General features: G+C 53.6%; 1 protein-coding gene across 6 annotated transcripts in view; it reads left to right on the top strand.

Annotated features, from left to right (window-relative positions):
• The first annotated feature begins 950 nt into the window (after nucleotides 1-950).
• SEPTIN8 (septin 8) overlaps nucleotides 951-14,389 on the top strand; it is a 28,783-nt gene continuing 15,344 nt past the window's right edge. For 4 of the 6 annotated variants that reach the window (XM_010589996.3, XM_023548239.2, XM_010590006.3 and 1 more), the window contains exons 1-2: nucleotides 951-1,053; nucleotides 13,499-13,619. In XM_010589996.3, the coding sequence (XP_010588298.2) occupies nucleotides 1,024-1,053; nucleotides 13,499-13,619 (151 nt within the window). In that variant the 5' untranslated portion in view covers nucleotides 951-1,023. Of the gene's footprint in view, nucleotides 1,054-13,193; nucleotides 13,363-13,498; nucleotides 13,620-14,389 lie in introns of those variants that run through there. The other 2 variants (XM_010590023.3, XM_023548254.2) reach the window with 2 other exon arrangements.

A 14,389-nucleotide genomic window follows, 5' to 3' on the forward strand; every position in this document is an offset into this window, starting at 1 on the left:
GTGGATAGTACCTGAGAAAAACACAGAGCCCCCTGATGCCTACGGCTTGGACAGAGGTGTTAGTTTTCTGAGTTTTGTGCATGTTTTGATTAGCAGAGAGAATGTGATAATGGCATGCATTTGAGAGTCGTGGTCCTCTTTGCACAGTGCCTGGAGTCCACTAAGAAGTCGCCCCAACCCCCCGCGGCAAAGCAGAATGATGGTCATTTGCAATCCAATGCCTTGACCATGGAGCTTTGTTTCTCTATTGCACGACCCCGGTTCGAACGTCCTGCGCGTTCATTGCGCAAGGAATCGAAGGCTGGTCCCTTGCCCAGGAAGGCCGCCAGGCCGGACGTGCGGGTCCCGCCCGGGTTCCCGCCCTAGCTTCTACCGGAGCATCAGGTGGGGCCCAAGGCAGGAGCAGACAAGGCTGAGGCGGCCTCTCTTGGACTTGACGGGCCTTTTGCAAGTCGTCGACACTCTGGCCAGTGGTCCCGGAGCATCTGCAGGCTCCGGCGGAGTGGAGGCGTTTTGGTGGGAGAGCCCCCTCCCCCGCCCCGCCCAGGGTGCACGCGGCGCTCCGCTCCCCTTCCCCACGGAACGGGTTTCCTAGCGCCAGGGCCTAGGACACCCTCACCCTGGGTCGGCCCCAGCCTCCCAGGAACAGGCAGCAGGCCGGCGGGCACCAGCCCCCGGCCCCCAGGCACCGCCCTCCCGGCCCCCCAACTCACGAACTACAAGTCCCAGCAGTACCAGCAGCGGGCACCTCGCGCCTCGCAGCGGAGACCCCCGGCCGTCCAAGCGGCGGGGCTCCGGCTGCGCTCGTGCCCGGGTCGGGCGGGGAGGCCGGTCCCGCGGGCGGGGGCGGGGGCAGCTCCGCGGCTTCTCCCGCCGCCGCCGCCGCCAAAGGGAGTTTCCAGGAAGTGGCCATATTGGATCCATTCAGCCGCAGCCGCCCGGGCGGAGCGCGTCCCGCAGCCGGCTTGTCCCCGTCGCGGCCCCGGCGCTTCCCCGTCCCGCCCGCCCGGTGGGGAGCTCGCCATGGCGGCCACCGACTTGGAACGCTTCTCGGTGAGGGCCCTGCTGGGCCGCGGCACTGCTCGGGGGAAGTGCGGGGCACGGGCAGGGGGCCTTCCTGCAGCCGGCCGGGGGGCGCGAGCGGGCTGTCAGTGCGCGCGGCCGGGCCTCGTCGCTGGGCCGGCTCCGAGATATCCAGAGCGCACTCTCGGCCGCGCTAGCCCGAGGTACCGGGGAGCCGGGTGGCGGTGCCTTGCCAGGCAGGTCGACCCCCTCGGGTGCAGGCGAGGCAGGCCCCCTTTCGCCGAGAGGAGCAAAGACTTGCCTGGCTCCGGGCAGGTGCGAGGACACACTGGGGGCCCGGGACCGGAGAAGACGGCCCGGGATACTCCGGACCCCCATCCCCCGGGCCATTTCTTTTGCACAGCTGGGGAGATTCCTAGCCGCGCAGGTGTTGTTGGATGGACAGAACCGGTGAAGATGAAGCCCTTGGGGCCTGAGGGAGCCCCTCCAAATGAGCTCAGGGCGTTTGCAGACTTGAGTCCTAAGGCCCCTGGGCCTGCCTTTCGTTCCTTCCTTGCCCCCGGCTCGGATCCTGTGTGCGACTCCAGGCAGGTCCGGCCTCAGTGGTCGGGTCTGCGGCAGCCATTCCCCAGGAACTGGGGCGATTCCAGATCCAGCGCCTCGTGGGCGTTTGCTTGGGCCCCAGTCGGTGGTCAGCCTTCTGCAGGGCTGACGTCCCGGTGGCCCTTGCAGGGGTCTTTCTGGGCCTAAGGTGACCAATAGTCAACTTCCTAAAGGTTTTTATAATTCACCCAGGAGGAGGGAGGCCTTTTGGGGGTTGTGTCTGCACTCCCCTGTTGTCTGGGGCTGGATTTGGGTGTGTCTGGGAGGCTGGGCTGTGACAGTGAAGGAAGCTGTGTCCTCTTGCCAGCTTGTGAGGCCCTGGCCCAAGGGGAGGGGGAGGGAGGGCTCAGGCTGCTGCGGGGAGGAAGGGGGTAATGCTGAATGTGAAACCTATAACGAATTGGTTCTTGTTCTAAATAAGGGAGCCAGGAGTTATGTAATTAATGCTATAAATACTGTCATCTGAATTTATATATGTAAGTTTTCTGTTTAATCTGAAAATACATTTCTTAGTCTACTTTGGAAATACACGTAACTAAAGTGGGAGCTGTTGGCCTCCGAATTTCTAGGCTGGGGTGTTTTATTTCTGGTGGGTGGGGGCTGTGTGTCAGTTAAGTAAGCTTACGTGAGGAACAGACTCAGAGCTTGGTCAAATCAGAGATTCATCTCACCCCTGCTCTGTAAGTTGGAATTTATGTACCTGAGGAGGGCAGCATTGGAATCCCAGTAGACCTTCTGATTAACTGGTGACCTAGAGACCTGGGAATGCCTGCATGTCTGTGTGCCTGTGAGTGTCCGTGAACGGGGCATATTTTGTGTCCAGCTGATCAGAAAGTTATGTCTGGGTCTTGTCTGTGGCCGAAGGATGCTCTAACAGATGGACTTGCAGGTGGGAGCAGTATATAGAGTAACTAGAACTAGATCGCCTCGTATGAATCCTAGAGTGCTACTTATTGGCCATGTAACTTCAGGCAAGTTATTTAACCCCTCAGTTTTCTAATCTGTAGAATGAGATAAGAATATCACCTCCCTCACTGGGTTATTGTGAAGACCCAGTGAGATAGTGCAGGCGAGGTGTTCAGAGCAGTGCCTGGCACACAGCAAGGACACAGTAAATAGCACATGATACCTGGTATCGATGTTGGATGTGGAGACTGACCCTCTGTAAGTGGGCAGAAGAGAGTCAATGCCCTCCCCAGGGGCTTCCATCACTGCATATCCAGAAATTACCCTCAGAGCCTATAGGCCTGGTTGTATTGCCAGGCCGTAGACTGGAGGGGCCCTCCCCTCTGCTTCCCGTGTTTGTTCTTGGATAATTTCTGTGAGGACTTCAGTTGTTACCCCGTGGTGGGCTGAGGCACAGAGAGGGGACTGACTCAGGAAAGGGTGTAGAGCCTGAGCTCAGGGGCCTTGGTTACTGTGCCAGGTTAAACTGGACGGATGGACACCTTCCACACCCTCTGCGCTCTGGGCTGTCAGCCTCTTGGGCGGATTTGGACAGGGATGGATTTGGGTGGAGGCCCGGGGTGGAGTTTGGCCTGAATTTAGGAGTCTGGACTCCATTCTGCCCTCCTGGCTTGTCATCATGAGAGAAATCATCTCTTCCTCTCTTGCCCTTAGTTTATCTGTCTTTGATATAAAATGGGTACAGTCGTACTGATGTTTTTCAAAGAGCTCATGGAAGGTTAATTACCATCTAAGGCATGTTTGGAGATATGCCTCAGTTTCTCGCCAGCCCCAGGGAACACTGGGTTACTCATTGACTTCTATGTGAAGTAGTGGCTGTGAGGCTATAGGCTGATGGGTCTAAGGCAGGTCTACACTTTGCCACCCTGCCCCCACCCCCCCCCCCCCACCACCATCCTGCATCCCCACACAGCTCAGACCAGCCACGGAGGCCTGGGATCTGTCCTGATCTGGAGCTTAGGTGTCCATGCAGAGTTGTCCTCTATATTTTGGGATCAATGGGTGCTGGGTTCCCATTTCTCTTTCACAAACCCTTCTTGTGGACCCAAGCACACCACCAACTGGTCCGTTTCTTGTATCCACACAGCATGGTGTAAGCACCGCTGGCCCAGCAGCCTTTACATTCTGGTTGGGCCCTTCTCAACCCTAAGTCAGCCATGGGGTTGGGGTCAATGTCTGTTCATGCATGTCTGGGATAGCTCTCTGGGGGCTTTCTGTTGTCTCTTGCTCTTCTTAGGCAGTTAGGCTCCTGTCCACTTTGCTTTGCCCTGGTTCTTACTGGGTTCCTGACTCAGGCCTCGCTCCTTCTTACCCCCAAGGGCCATCTCTTATGTGTCTCCTGTCAGAATCTCATGGGGCAGCGTTTGTTTAGGGCCTGGAGGAAGGAGATTTGAGGGGGAGAGGTAAGAAGCATGCAGCACGGCAGCCTCACGCCTGGCATTTCTCCCAGCCAGACACTACACCCCCAACTCCGCTTATCCCCAGCACCATCTGTCACTTCCGTTGTCACCCCTGTAATCTTGACACTTCCCCAAGAGGCAGGCTATTCAAGGAGTGCCTATTGCCTCTCTGAAGCAAGAGCTAGTGGGGAGGGATGTAGGAGGCAGCTCCCTGACCATGTGGGGTCAGGGCTCTGCCACAGTGTGAGACCTCTCTGTCCTGTAAAAATGGCCAGTAATCTCTTCGCTGAGCTGTTTGCAAAAGTGAGAGCTGAGCAAGAGACATCTGTGCAGCTCTCAGTGCCTGGTGGTATTGAGGGATCATAAGTGGGCACCACCTACGAAGCCACAGCCCTGCCCCCTTCCCCTGGAAGGGGGGTCTGTCCTGCCCTACCACCCTGCTGGCACTGTGCCATGCTCATTTTAGGAAGGTCTGCCTGGGACTTTGATTGGAGCAGGCCAGAGTGAGGAGGCTGGTGGGAAGACCTTGGGGATCCAAGGGAACACATGATAAGGGACTGACCAGCGTGGGAATAGAGAGGGTGGCAAGGAGGAGACCAATCCTAGCGCCAGTGAGAAGGGAGAATGGACCTGACTTTTGTCATAGACTTTCGATGACAGGGAGGGTGCTAGATGCTTTGTGGCCATTGTCTTGTTGATGTCAACAGAACGCATTTCGGCGAGGATGCAGACTGTGATCATTAGCCAGGAAAGGATGGGCCCAAGACTCAAACCCCAGCACCAGAGTACTCCTTGGAGTGGCAGAGGAGGTGGACCCCCCTCAGCTTTGAGCCCTAGAATGGGCTGGGTATAGGCACATGTTTGGGGTAGTAACTACATACCAAAAATCTCTGTGGCTTGCATCCAGCTGCTGGAGGCAAGCAGCTACAGGATGACAGAGCACAGAGTCTGAGGGTGGCCTGCCTCTGTGTGTCCCCTGCAACCTCTCCTTCCTACCGCTGTGCTGCCAGCTTGGGGCTCAGGAGCCCCAGGCATGGCCCCTGGGCCCAGGCTCTGCCAAACGACCGGATATGGAGCTGTGCAGGCAGGAGGGAGCCATCTGTCTGGGGAAGGGCCACCTCCCCGGGTCAGCATGCCCTTGTGGTAGAGCCAGGGTGCTCTTTGCTGGCTTCCTAAGGAGCCGTATGCGTGCTCAGGGCTCATGGAAGAACGTGTCTGGAAAGGGGCGGCAGAGGTTGGGGCCAGGGGCATCTTGGCTGAAGTTACAGCTGCCATGGAGCTCTTGAGGTAAGTTAGATACTGTCCTTCTCAGAACACATGGCTTCTAGGTGGTTCTTGGCCCCTGTCGTGGAGACCACATTGGAAGGACAGAAGTAGGGGAGGAGGGAGTAAGGGCCCACTTCTGATCGAAGCTGGCTGACTGTTCTCTGAGGTGTTTCCTGGGCTTGGGCCACCTGGGGCCTGGGTTCAGAAGGGGCTGTAGGGCCATGGGTGTGAGCTGACACTGCGTGGTGAATGGGATGAGTGACAGAAAAGTACAGCAGCACTGCCCCTAACCATCACTGGCCTATGCTGGTGCATTTCTTTGCCCTTTCTAGTCCGTCCTGGGGTTGGAGGAAAGGTGTGGATAGAGGGCACTTTTGCTGCTTACATGCCACCTTCTTCCTCCAGAGAAGCTTAGACCACTCTGGCTTTCTCTGCTGCAAGGCTGTAGTGGCTGCTGCTGCAGTCCCTGAACCAAGTGAGGAAATGAACACCTGAGGTTCTAGTACCTTCAAGGCCCAGATCCCCCATCTGCTCTGCTGTGGGCTAGATCACTCTTGCAGGTGGCACAACAGAGCCCAGGAATGTGTCTGTGTCCTAGGCCTTGGGGGATGAGCCCAGAGAGCAGCAACTGTGCTTGTTCCATTGTTGTTGTTGTTAGGTGCTGTCATGTTGGTTCTGACTCATAGTGACCTTATGCACAACAGAACGAAACACTACCTGGTCCTGCACCATCCTCACAATCATTGCTATGTTCTAGTCCATTGTTGCAGCCACTGTGTCAGTCCATTGCGTTGAGGGTCTTCCCTTTTTTTGCTGACCCTCTACTTTACCAAGCATGATGTCCTTCTCTAGGAATTGGTCCCTTCTGAGAGCATGTCCGAAGTATGTGAGACGAAGTCTCACCATGCTCGTTTCCAAGGAGCATTCTGGCTGTACTTCTTCCAAGACAGATTCGCTTGTTCTTCCGGCAGTTCATGGTATATTCAATATTCTTCGCCAACACCATAATTCAAAGGCATCAGTTCTTCTGTCTTCCTTATTCATTGTCCAGCTTTCGCATGTATTTGATGCACTTGAAAATACCATGGCTTGGGTCAGGCGCACCTTAGTCCTCAAAGTGACAGCTTTGCTTTTTAACACTGTAAAGAGGTCTTTTGCAGCAGATTTACCCAATGCAATGTGTCACTTGATTTCTTGACTGCTGCTTTCATAGGTGTTGATTGTGGATGCAAGTAAAATTAAATTCTTGACAACTTCAGTCTTTTCTTCATTTATCATGATGTTGCTTATTGGCCCAGTCGTGAAGATTTTTGTTCTCTTTATGTTTTTTTTTTATGTTAAGGCGTAATCCGTATTGAAGGCTGATCTTCATCAGCAAGTGCTTCAAGTCCTTCTTGCTTTCAGCAATCAAGGTTGTATCATCTGCATATCACAGGTTGTTAATGCATCTTCCTCCATCCTGATGCTGCGTTCTTCATGTAGGTCAGCTTCTCGGGTTATTTGCTCAGCATATAGATTGAATAATGGTGAAAGGATATAACCCTGACACACAGCTTTCTTGATTTTAAACCATGTAGTATCCCCTTGTTCTGTTCGAATGACTGCCTCTTGGTCTATGTACAGGTTCATCATGAGCACAATTAAGTGTCCTAGGATTCCCATTCTTCGCAATGTTATCCATAACTTGTTATGATCCACATAGTTGAATGCCTTTGCATAGTCAGTAAAACACAGTGCCTTTAGTTTCTTGGAAACCTGGTCTTGACATGAGAGGTCTGAGACAAACCAACCAAAACCAAACCCGTTGCTGTCGAGTTGATTCCAACTCACGGCAACCCTGTAGGACTGAGTAGAACTGCCCCCTAGGGTTTCTGAGGCTGTAAATCTTTATGGAAGCAGACTGCCACATCTTTCTCTCATAGAGTAGCTGGTGAGTTTCAACTGCAGACCTTTCTATTAGCAGCTAAGCACTTAACCACTGCATCACCAGGGCTCCTTGTGAAACAAACCATCCCAGATTAACGAGCTGTAGCCTGGCTGTCTGTGTGCAGAAAGGGAGGAAAGTGGCTCAGGACGCTGAAGTCTGTTCACAGAGAGAAGCGGGTATTGGGGTGAGGGGAGGTGGGTAGCCCTGGGCTCCTGCGAGTAGTTTTGCTCCCAAAGCTCCTTATCTTTTCAGGGTGGGGTGAGGTATGACTAGCCTCGTGAGAGTGAACGGGGGCTTCCCTCCTCGGGCCCAGCTGCCGTCTCTCCATTACCGCTTTGTCTACTACCATGCTGGCATCGTGAAGGTTGATCCCTCCTGTTTGTATCTCCTCCCAAAAGCTATTCTCCGGTTCTCAGGTACCCCTTTGGTTTGGGACATTCTGCCTCCATCTCCCCTCCTGGCCCAGTGTATCGGCATCCTCACCCCCACCCTCTCATACACATCCTTTTGGTTATTTCCCGTAACCTCTGACCTGGGCTTAGTGGCTTGCTGTGGAATCCTGGGACCAGAGCCTAAGCCTTTCCTGGGAAAATTCCTAGGATTCCTTTCTGGGCTCAAGGACAGTTGTGCTTGTGACCACTCTGGCCAGAGGCCCCTACTCTGGCTATTTAAGGCCCAGGCTGCTTGGAGTAGCTGCAGCCAGGGGTAGGGTGGTTTTGTGCCAGGAACATGAGTGGAGAAGACTCCTAGTGGTGCAGTGACTCCTGGGTCCACTGCTCAGCGACTTGATAGGTCCTCCCCCGGTGCTGGAGGTCTCCTGGGGAATGGGCTTCCTGCTTGCCTGAAAGGATGCACAGAGCACAGTGCTGGGCATGGGAGCCCAGGTGGAGAGCAGCATCTGAAATCCATGGCACCAGAGAACTTTGTGGAAGTCCTAGGGCAAGGTGATGGGGTGCCTTTTTGTCCAGGATTCGGGTGCCAGATATACTTTGGTGGGGTAGTCCCTTCATTCCCATCCACCCCAGTGAACAGCCTAGTTTAGGAGAGCTGATCTCAGGAGCCTTTATTCACCCACAGCCTCCCTGGCTCCGTTGGTTCAGACTTCCATCAGATTTCCAATTCCTTCTGGATAAAAGCCTGTTTTTGTTTGGAAACAACCTGTGAGACAGAGTTTCTCCATAAATCCCATTTTGCTTCTTGGTAAAAGGGGCAGCTCCTTTTGGCCGGCGATTAGGGCTGCTACAGAAGGCTCAGACAGAGCATTTCCTGATGAGGAAGAGGGCGCCCTAGTTATTCACTGGGCTGCATAACAAAATGCCCTTCTCCACTTTGTTCTGGATGGCCAGGCCAGGGGGAGTACAGCCGCCTGAGCAGCTATTATTTTGGCTGTTGTCTTTGATGTGCCAAAGAAATGATGACACAGAAGCCTGGGGCCTGTCTCAGGAGCCAAAAACTTGTTAGTGATTAGAGAGGGGGGAATGGCCCTGTGGAGCTTCCCATTGTGTGTGTGCAGAGCTCTGAGCTGCCAACCTGCTCTCTGTCCTGAGGCTTTGAGGACAGTGAGAGGCCCCTGAATGGGCTCCCCAAGGGAGCTGGGTGTGGAAAGGACCAGAAACCTCTCACCAGGGTCTGAGTTAGGTTGTCCAGCCTGGAGGCTTCTCACCCAACCAGTCCTTTGTGGGTCTCCATGCCCTGGAGAACAGTGGTGCATTGTCCTGCTCACTCACCCTCCTCTCCCACCAGACCCAGGGTTGCAGACTGTCAAGCAGTGGGCCAGGTCCAGCCACCAGACATGTTGTGTTGGGTCCTTGTGATATCCTAAATTTGTATTGGTTGCCAAAAATTTAAAATTAGGGGTTTCATATAGAAATCTAGATTTCTGGATTTTCTTGTAAAAATTGGGAGATATGGTAGCACTGGGCTGGCTTTCTTAAAGGTGACTAAAGTCATGGAACTGTGGCCACCGGCTCTGCAGTTCCCCACGGTCCCCAGCTCTCTCTGGGAGACCACACACTGGGCCAAGTCAGTGACTGTCTTTCATCCAGCAGGAAGCAGAGCAATGTGGCTAAAAGTGTGGTCTTTGCCGTCATGCTGTCTCCATTCAGATCCTGGCTTCACGTTCCTGACGGTGTGGACTTGGGCATATTACTTAATATCTGGGTACCTCAGTTGTCTCATCTGTACAATGGAGATTATATTACAGCCTATGTCATAGGGGTGATGGGCAGATTAAATGAGATCAGAGAAGCACAGAGTGAGCACTCCATACATGCTGGTTGTTATTACTTCTCTCCTGGTCCCCTTCCTCCATTTGCATTACCTGCCTGACTTCTGTGGGCATGTGAGTTTAAACTGAATTAAACCAAGCCCCTGAGGTGAGGATCTGGTGTCTTCATATTTTCATTCTCAGCAGCCATCTCAGTGCCTGGCACACAGCAGACATCCAGTGAGTGTGTGTTGAGTGACTAAATGAATGAGTTGGGAGCCTTCTAAGAGTAGGGGAGGCAGTGGTTTGGGGCAGGGGCTTGTCCTGCTCTCAAATCCTGGCTCTGCCCTGGCGAATTCTCTAGGTTCTGTACACCTCAGTTTCCTCACCTGTAAAATGGGGGTAATATGGTGTCTGCCACATAGGGTGAGGAAAGGACTCAACGAGAGGCTGAGTGTGAATCACTTAGCTTAGTTCAGGCACGTGGTGATGCTCAGTGAGATGTTGATATCATCATTTGTCACCCCTTCCTTCCTCTTGGTTGCAAGTACAGAGACGCTGTACCTTCTACACCTCACTCCTTGCTCTCCTTGCTTTCTCTGATCCACTGCATCCAGAGTTTCACTTTGGAGACTGAAACAGTAAAGATGCAACTAATATGAAACCCACTCACTAACTTAAGTAATAATATATGACCAGAGGGAAAGAGAAAATCCCAGAGGTAGGACAGGCTCCTCTGTGAGTGGGCTTCAGCCTTGGGCTGATGGTCACAAGCTGATCAGAAGGCCCAGCCTGGGTCACTTGCCCATACCTGAACCAACCATGGGATCATGCTGATTGGCTCAGGACTATTAGGACTCACCCCTGGAGCTGGAGCGGGGGTCTTACCAAATTGCAGGACTGGACTGGTAGCCAGTGAAAAACTTAGGGTCCATTTCTGAGTCAAGTAGTGGTAGCTGAGCAGTACAGGAGATGCTTCTGTGGCTGCTGGCCCTTTCTAGGCTGTGACCCCACTCAGGCTAGCAGAGATGCCTGGGGCGGATGCTCTAGAGAAAGCAGCGTACCTTGGATCACATGTTGTTAGTGCCAAATGTGTGATCAGGGAGCTTGGCATTAGCGGAGGAGTCAGCCCTTAGTGCAACTGGGGAAGTCCGATCTGTCTCCATCCAGGCCAGTGGTCATTCTGCTGAGAGTGTGTGTGCATGTGTGTGTGCGTGTGCACGTACAGGGGTGTATGTGTGCCAAGGACGGGCATTCCCACTGGCCCCTGAGGCTCCTGCGTGGTCATCACTGCAGGCCTGGGGCCCCTGGAATAACAGTGCAGCCTGGGTTACAACTTAGGGAGACATCCCCATACTCCGCACACTTCCACAGAGAGTGCAGGCTGTGTGAGTAAAGGGCCAGGCAGGGGTTGCTGAGCGTGAGTAGGTGGGCTTCTCTGAGACCCACAAGTGCCGCTCTTGACTTCTGGAGCCTGGAAGTGTAAGAAAGTAGGGAAGACTCAGGAATAGGGTGGCTTCTGTTTCTCTCCTAAGTACTCTGCTGTGTGTGTGTGTGCTTGTTTCTCTCCTAAGTACTCTGCTCTGTGTGTGTGTATGTGTGCGTGTGTGGTTTCCAGACACGGTTGACTTGGTGGGTTTTGGCGGCAGACTACAGGATGTTGGATTACATCCTGATTGTGTCACCCTTGGAAGAAAAGGATGAATAAACACATGCCCTTCTCTGCAAGCACACCACGCCTTAAATTTTGGAGATTTTCAGTCTCGCCTGAAAACAAAAAAGCTCTAGACTGACTGTTCTGTCCTCCATTTGATCCTCAAGCTGCCATAAGCAGGTAAACAGAAACTAAATAATAAAGCTCTGTGAAAGATGGGCCAACACGTCTTGATGCTGTAGCAGATGAAGGTGGTGTTCAGTATAAATGGTAATGTTGTCTAGTATGGTGGGCATAGTCATGGAAGGCTGGAAAGAATGGAAAACCTGGCACCCCCGCAGCCTGCAGTGAAGCTTACAGAATAGTTAGAGAACCAAGATGCATACAAAGAAGATAACTAATAGTACAGGGAAATGGGACCATTGCCAAGTGAAGGGACTGGAATGTAAGTACTTGAGGGCCAGGTCAGAGCAGGTGCCAGAGTAAAGCAAAGCTTGAGAGACCAGGAAAAGGGCTGAGTTTGAAAAGTGGACCGGAGTGAACCTGCTGGGCTGGAACTGAGCTTTCAGGGGCCCCCAGACTGTGAGGACCTGCAATGCCACGCTAAGGGTTTGGACCTGACCCAGCACATCTATGTTCCATTTATTCCTTTTGACTTGGGCATCAGTGAAAGGAAGCTGCCTTTGGGGACTCTTTGTCCAGTTATGTTTGCAGCCTTAGAGGGACCTAGGTTTGAGTGGGGAGGATGTGACAGCACCCCTGGGAATAGGTGGAGGGGAGACAGGGTCAGCTGTAAGGACAAAGGCTCCACTGAGAGTCACTGGAGAGAACAGGCTTAGGGGTAACCCCAGCTTGTCTGAGAGGCTGGTACAGCTGTCCAGAGAGGCCATATGAGGTCCGGGCTGCCAACACACACACTTGGGAGTCAGAAGTGACTGAGCCTGGGGCACTGGCATGGGGTGGGGACAGGGATTTAAATAGTGGAGAAGAGAAGGTTGGGTTTGAGTGCCAGGCAGCTCTGGTTGGGAGGAAAGAACGGTCAGAGGGGTTTAAGCCGAGACAACTGACTCTGGCCACAGTGAGGTCAGGGAGAGATTAGGTTCTGAGGAGATCCCTCTGCAGGGAGGGAGGAGCCTAGGGCCTGTGGGGTGACTACAGGGCCCTGCTACCTGGCCCCTAGTCCTCTCTGACCACTTTGCCTGTAGCTCCATTGCCTAAGGGGTTACCACTGTCCTAAGCAGTAGCTTCTGGGGCTGTCTTTAGTTAGACCTGTTTCCTTCTTCTGGAGCTGTGGGCAGAATGGCAGGGTGAAGCTCCAAACCCATTGCCCTTTCTTTCCTTGCACTTCCTAGCTGGTGGTAAGGAAAGAGGGGCCCAGGAATGGAGGTGGTGTGCTTTTGCCCAGAATGAAGCTGTCTGGGGCCTGCCCTCTAGAGGGGCTAAAACAGGAAAGACTGAGCCTGGGAACCTACCCTTGGAGGGCAGCAGTCCCCCCTCCTGCCCGCCCCATTCCCAGGGAAGCCAGAGAAACTGTCCACCCAAACTGGAGTCTGGCCTTGACCCTGTGCTTCAGGGCCTCATGGTTTCTTTTTATAGTGCTGAGGGCCAGCACCAGTGGCCCCAGCCCACTTGGGACCTAATGCCTGCTGCTCTGCTAATGCCAGACCTCTGCATTCTCAACAGGACCCTTTGACTAAACAGCCAGGGCTAGAGCAGGGGTGGGAGGGTACATAAGCTAGAGCCTGGGGGTCTCTGGAGAATACCATTGAGGCAGAGGGAGGAGGCCTCAGTCATGATCCCCTCGGAGTTAGTCCCTGAGGCCCAGTGCTGAGCTGTCCTTTAGCGGTCGCATGTGTGCACTCCACCCCTGGGTGCGTGAGGAACAGGGGCACACGCAGAGGGTCATGAGTCTGGCCTGGTGGGGGAGGCCCCTCTGGAGGATGTGTGAGGGGGCCACCAGACCCGCCTCTGCTTGAGTCCTGGAAGGAGCAACAGCAGCAGCCTCTCCTCAGAGCTGGTCACAGCCACATACTCACTCTCCAATTCTGGCTGCTTATAAAGTCTTTATTTAAGATGCAGGGGACCTCCTCCTGAGCAGGGGGAAAGGTGAGCCCTCAGGGGAAGCCGCCATAGGTCTTGGTACCACCTGTTTCAGGAGAAAGATGGGGCCTAGCCCCCGGCATCCCTTGCCAGCCAAGGTGGAGCAGAATCATAGGTGAAACGGCCCATCTCCAAGGTGGTATTCCAGGGTCCTGAGGCCTGTTGGCCTCCCTCTGTGGAAATTTGGCCTGAAATTGGAGCTCTGCTGCACTCACAGGTGTGTCCTGAGATTTGCTCAGAACTCAGACAAGAGGGGGAGGCAAGTTTAACTCTTGACTTGGGTTATGCCTCACCTGACCCGGGCACCTGTTACCCAGTGGGCTCACTGTCTCCCTCTATCTCTTGCCTGGCAGAATGCAGAGCCGGAGTCCCGGAGCCTCTCCCTCGGGGGCCATGTGGGCTTCGACAGCCTTCCCGACCAGCTGGTCAGCAAGTCGGTCACTCAGGGCTTCAGCTTCAACATCCTCTGTGTGGGTGAGTGTCCACACCTGGCTGGGGAGCAGCCTCAGGCAGAGGACAATGATAACCTTCCAGGTGATGGGGGTGCTGCTGCCCTGGCCCCCTGTCAAGCTGCAAGGGGGGAACTTCCCAGGCAGAGTGAAACCTTGGGGTGTCAGAATGAGGGTTTGGCTGGTGTCTCTGCCATGGTCAAGGACAGAATTGGAGCCAAAGCCTGACTCAGTTATCATGAGGATTAAACGGGACTAAGCATGTGACAGTACTTTGTAAAATGGGTGTGTATCAGAGAGATTTAGATTAATTTATGCATTCATTCATTTAAAAAACATTTACTCATTCTTACTGTGTGTCTAGGAGTCCTTGGGTGGCACAAATGGTTAAGTGGTGAGCTACTAACTAGAAGGTTGGCAGTTTGAATCCACCCAGAGGTGCCTCGGTAGAAAGTCCTGGCAATCTGCTTCCAAAAGATCACCCTATAGAGTACAGTTCTGCTCTGAAACAACGTGGGGTCACCAGGAGTGGGAACTGACTCGACAGCTACTGTGTAGTTTTTTTTTCTTTTACTTTTTAATTGTGCTTTAGGCGAAAGTTTTTTTTTGTTTTTTTAAAAGTTATGTGTCACGAGCCCCATGGTAAGCCAAACTCTGCCCCTTTAAGAGTGGGTAAGAGATCATCACAATATCAGGTAGTAAGGGCTATAGCTTACAGCTGAACAAATGAAGCCCAAAACATGGAGGTTCTGGAAGATTCCATGTACCTCAGTTCCGGGGCTCCCAGAAGGACCT

Source organism: Loxodonta africana, chromosome 2 (genome assembly GCF_030014295.1).
Source record: "Loxodonta africana isolate mLoxAfr1 chromosome 2, mLoxAfr1.hap2, whole genome shotgun sequence".
Classification (NCBI taxonomy): domain Eukaryota; kingdom Metazoa; phylum Chordata; class Mammalia; order Proboscidea; family Elephantidae; genus Loxodonta; species Loxodonta africana.